The following is a 4,073-nucleotide window of genomic DNA, read 5'->3' as shown; positions in this document are numbered from 1 at the left end:
AGCCCAGGGCCCCGTCAGCGGAGGGAGGCGCGGCGGGGCTCCCCCGGGCTGGCGCCTCACGTAAAGAAGGGCGGGAAGCGATATTGCCACGGCCACTCGAAACTCATCGCCATCGTAGTTGCCCCGGAAACCCGGAAGCTCTGCGCAGGGACTTCCGGTGTTCACCTCAGCGCGTCCGGGGCGGAAGCGCGGCGCAAAGGTTCCGCACCCCGGTGAGAGGCAGAGAGGCTGGACGGCGGGGTCTCCGGCCCTTGTCCTACAGGGCTTTGTCCCGCGGAGCAGAAAGAGGCCTGCGAAGGCTTCCGGTTCAACCCCAAAGAGGGTAATGAGCGGTTCAGTTAGAATACAAGTAGATCAGGCCTCCTCGTGGGCCTTCGTGGCCCACGACTAGGACCCCAGGATTTGGGAGGCTGAGGCAGGAGTATTGCAGTTTGAGGCCAGTCTGAGCTACCCCTGCCTGTCGGTTTCTAAAGCAGGATTATCCCCTGCTCCGTGAGTTTTGCGGAGAGAGGGCGCCTCACACATGTACTGAGCCCCGGTCTAACTCCTGGGCTCTCAAGGCATCCCAGTGACCCTTTGTATTTTTCATGGACTCCCAGTCGCCCCAGAGTAAGTATTCAAACCTCTCCGTTTCATCAAGGCGCTCCACCGGCCATGTCTCTCTGTGCTCCTCAGAATGCCTTTCACTCCGTCTCACAGGATTGAGGCCAGGCCTGCGAGCCCGGAAATCTGCCCCTCGGTTGCTGTTTGGTTCATCCCTCAAACATCCCTTTCCACTTTTACTCCTTCCTCTTTGTACTCGAAGAGGCGTCTCTCTTCCGTACAAGATCAGCCCTTTAGCATAGCCCCTTGCCCACCTTCCCACCTTCCTCCAGGACTTCTTTACCGTCTTGCCTCCCTCCCTTTGCCCTGGCTCTTCTCCCTTAGGTACAAACATGTTCAGGTCGCCCCTTTTAGAAACGGTGCAGCCCTCAACTCCGCCTCAGTTCCGTGCCTGTTCCCTGCCCTTCCCTCTTTCCGAGCCTCCTTCACTGTTCAGTCCTGGGCCACAGTGTGATCAGCAGATATTTGTTGGATGAGTGAGCTAAATCCCCGGCCCATAAGAAATCTACCAATGAAACCATGGTGAGAAATACAGTTCATTATCTTTTTTGTGGGGGGGAAACCGGGGATTGAACTGGGGAACTTGCACTTGAAAGGTAGGCAGTGGCACCACTGAACTAAGTCCCTGGCCCCCTTGTTTTTTTTTTAAACAGGCAAATTATTTTTTTATAAAGGCGAAAAGACACTTCAATGTAGAAAGGATAACCTGTCCAATAAACTGTGTAGATATCTATGAAATTAAAAAATATAGGATGACTGTTGAAATTTTTAAAATATTACAATGAAAGACACATTGCCATCAAGTTCCCCCAAAGTACTCATCCTCAAGCACACTCACCCCATCATCCTTGCCACCTTCCCCGGCAGTTCTGAAAGTCCCTGCCTCTATATTCAAATTGATTCAGAACATTACTTTCCGCGGTCATTTTGACTTTGGAAAAGAGCCAGAAGTCATACAGTGCCAGATTCAGGAAAGAGGCAAACAAGGACACACCGTAATGTTTTATGAGGCTGCCTTTCTTTGGGATGGCACCTGGGAGCTGCACTGACAGTACGGCGATCACACCTCAGAAAGACCCTGACAAAAGAGGACTTCCAGAACTGCTCCCCAAAGTGGCGAGATTGTGGAACAATGTGCCGACGTGCTGGGGGGGGCTCTCCCCTGGTTCTTTAAAGGTGAGTGCCTCCTGGGAGTCCGACCTCGGCCTTCTTCCTGCTGCACCTTCTGTCGTGGTGCTCTCAGGCCTCGCGTGGGCTCACGTCCCAGTTCGGTGCAGGCAGTTCCCAAGCCTCTACTTCAGAGCCCGCCTCTTTCCACCCCTGCAGCCCTCATTTCCGATTCTCTGTGGGAACAGGGCTTCCACTGTTAGCTCACGTTGCAGACCGTTCTCTTCAGGACAGACCCTCCTCCCTGTGGCCCTCTTGTTTCTGGTACCGGGGATCGAACTCGGGACCTCGTGCTTGAGAGGCAGTCAGCGGAACCACTGAGCTAAACCCCCGGCCCCTGTGGCCCTTTTCTGTCATCACCGCTGTGTTCTTTCTCGTAACGAAGATTTGAAGTCTGAGTCATGCACACTAACTTCATCCCCTTAAATCCAAGTCCTGCTGATTCTCTTTCCTGTCTTTAATCAAACACCGTGTGTGCAGTTCTTTTCACTTCACCGTCCCCAATTCACCCTCCCAAGCCGGGACCACTGCAATGATTTCCCATCTCATCACCCGCTCTACTCTTCCGTGTAGGGCATACCCGTGGCTCTCGCGTCTCTCATTGCGGGGCTTGTGTTTCCCAGGATGTGCCCACTTCCCGACTAGATGAATCCCAATGAGTGCAGAATCCAAACTGTCTTTCCAACACAGTATACACATAAGGTCTCACACCGGCAGGCCATTTTATTAGTAAAATGAGCAGATACGTTACGACTTGGAAAAGACAGATGTGCTCATGGGAAAAGAGCAAAGATTTATCTCCGCTGAAAATTCAATGTGTCCTTGGGGAGCTAGTGTCTCCAGAAAGACGATGTGTCTGGAGGAGGGCTGGACAGCAGGGAGAACCAGCCCTGATGGTCCAGGGAACACTGTATCGGAAGGGCAGCTGCGGGGAGGGGTGGGGAGCCCCCAGATGTGGAGTCCTGGCCTCGGATGGAAGGGTCCAGTTTCAAACTCATGGTCGCTATGGAGATGAGCCTGCTCTGACTCAGCCGCCGGGCCAAGCTTCGGCCGGTCATTTACATCTGGTTACTGGCCCTAGTGGACGCCAGGGGGCAGTGCGTGGCTGGGCGGCAGGCCACAGCGGTGCTGGACAATGTAGGATGAAGGCCAGGGACCTGGAGGGGGCGTGGCAGACGCCCTCCATCCTGAGGTCCTCTGGACAGAGTACTGCTGCGAGGCAGGTTTCCCCTCCTCAGGTCTGGAGTAAACCGAGACTGAGGGGGTTAGGCTGGGCTCCAGGTGCCCCCCTCACCCCGCAGGAGTCCAGCAGCAGCAGCAGCAGCAGCAGCAGCAGCCGCCGCCGCCCGCCCCTCCCCCAGCCGCCCCATCCAGGCCCCAGCCTGTTGGGACCGGAAGGGAGTCTCTTCCTGCAAGCTTCCCAGAGCCGGCGGGATGGGGACAGGAAAGGCGCTCCGGGGAGGAAGGGGCAGAAGGCCACAGCCTTGGTGTGGGTGGGATGAGGGGCAGGTGAAGCCAGAACCCACCTCCTGTGTGCCTGGCACCAACTCCCAGGAGGACACGGCTGCTCCACCAGGAAGGTGACAGTGGACAAACACACACAAAAAACTTTATTTTAGAGGTTACACAACTTGCGCCCGGGCCCCAGAACAGGCTGTGCAGTGACAGGGAGGCTGAGGGTGGGAGAGAGGAGGAGGCGGACCCGGGGGCGTCCACCCTAGGCCTTCGCCTCGCCGTCCTTACTCCTCCACACCACGAGAGTGACAAGGAAGGGGATGAGGCAGATCGGGGCCACGATCATGGCCAGCAGCACGTCCTCGGGGGGGTCGGAGAAGGTGGGCTGCACCCGGGAGCAGTTGGCGAAGTGCAGGTGGTGAGTCTCAAAGATGATCCTCTCGGCCAGCGGGTTGGGGAAGCCCAGGCTGAAGGCTTCCGCCTCTATCTCCAGGCAGTCGCGCAGGGAACTGTAAGGCCTGGTGGAGGGGCGGGGGACGGGTGAGTGCCAGGAGGGCCCCGCCGGCCCCGCCCCCCGTCCTACCTGCTGACCACCGTCCAGTTGCACCAGTCCTTTTCCAGAAAGCCCATGAACTCCTTATACGCGGCCCAGCAGAGCTGGGCGTTGGCCTCGTAGCTGTCCATCCTCTCGCCTGTGGGTACAGATGTTCAGACCCACACACCCCTGGGCCCATCTTCAACACGGGGCCTCCCCCAAAAGTGTCCCCGACAAGACACTTCTGGCTGAGGGGAGCCTGCCGGTGATGGCCCTGTGCACATCCTCACAGCTCCTCCACACACCCTTCTGG

At 57.1% G+C, this 4,073-nt stretch overlaps 2 protein-coding genes across 2 annotated transcripts in view; both read right to left on the bottom strand.

Annotated features, from left to right (window-relative positions):
* Positions 1 to 286, bottom strand: part of Vps25 (vacuolar protein sorting 25 homolog) — a 4,151-nt gene extending 3,865 nt beyond the window's left edge. The window contains exon 1 of the mRNA XM_010635528.3: positions 61 to 286. Within this exon, the coding sequence (XP_010633830.1) occupies positions 61 to 113 (53 nt within the window). The 5' untranslated portion in view covers positions 114 to 286. The remainder of the gene's footprint in view (positions 1 to 60) is intronic.
* A 3,077-nt stretch (positions 287 to 3,363) lies between these two features.
* On the bottom strand, positions 3,364 to 4,005 carry LOC104870109 (receptor activity-modifying protein 2-like). Its single transcript, XM_010635527.3, has 2 exons — positions 3,809 to 4,005; positions 3,364 to 3,743 (listed from the first exon to the last, which is right to left on the bottom strand). The coding sequence occupies exons 1-2, from the start codon at positions 3,907 to 3,909 to the stop codon at positions 3,488 to 3,490; spliced, it is 357 nt and encodes a 118-aa protein (XP_010633829.1). The 5' UTR covers positions 3,910 to 4,005; the 3' UTR covers positions 3,364 to 3,487.
* Between the last annotated feature and the right edge of the window lie 68 nt (positions 4,006 to 4,073).

Source organism: Fukomys damarensis, unplaced genomic scaffold, assembly GCF_012274545.1.
Source record: "Fukomys damarensis isolate Sample0158 unplaced genomic scaffold, DMR_v1.0_HiC HiC_scaffold_13, whole genome shotgun sequence".
In the NCBI taxonomy this organism is placed as follows: domain Eukaryota; kingdom Metazoa; phylum Chordata; class Mammalia; order Rodentia; family Bathyergidae; genus Fukomys; species Fukomys damarensis.
The sequence above is the reverse complement of the archived record's forward strand: the minus strand, read 5'-3'. Positions and strand labels throughout refer to the sequence as shown.

Bases quoted from the DNA above. Each gene is read 5' to 3' on its own strand.
- LOC104870109 (XM_010635527.3), bottom strand. From the start codon at position 3,909: ATGGACAGCTACGAGGCCAACGCCCAGCTCTGCTGGGCCGCGTATAAG. The intron at 3,744-3,808 runs GTAGGACGGGGG...CCCCTCCACCAG, and splicing joins AACTGGACGGTGGTCAGCAG to GCCTTACAGTTCCCTGCGCG.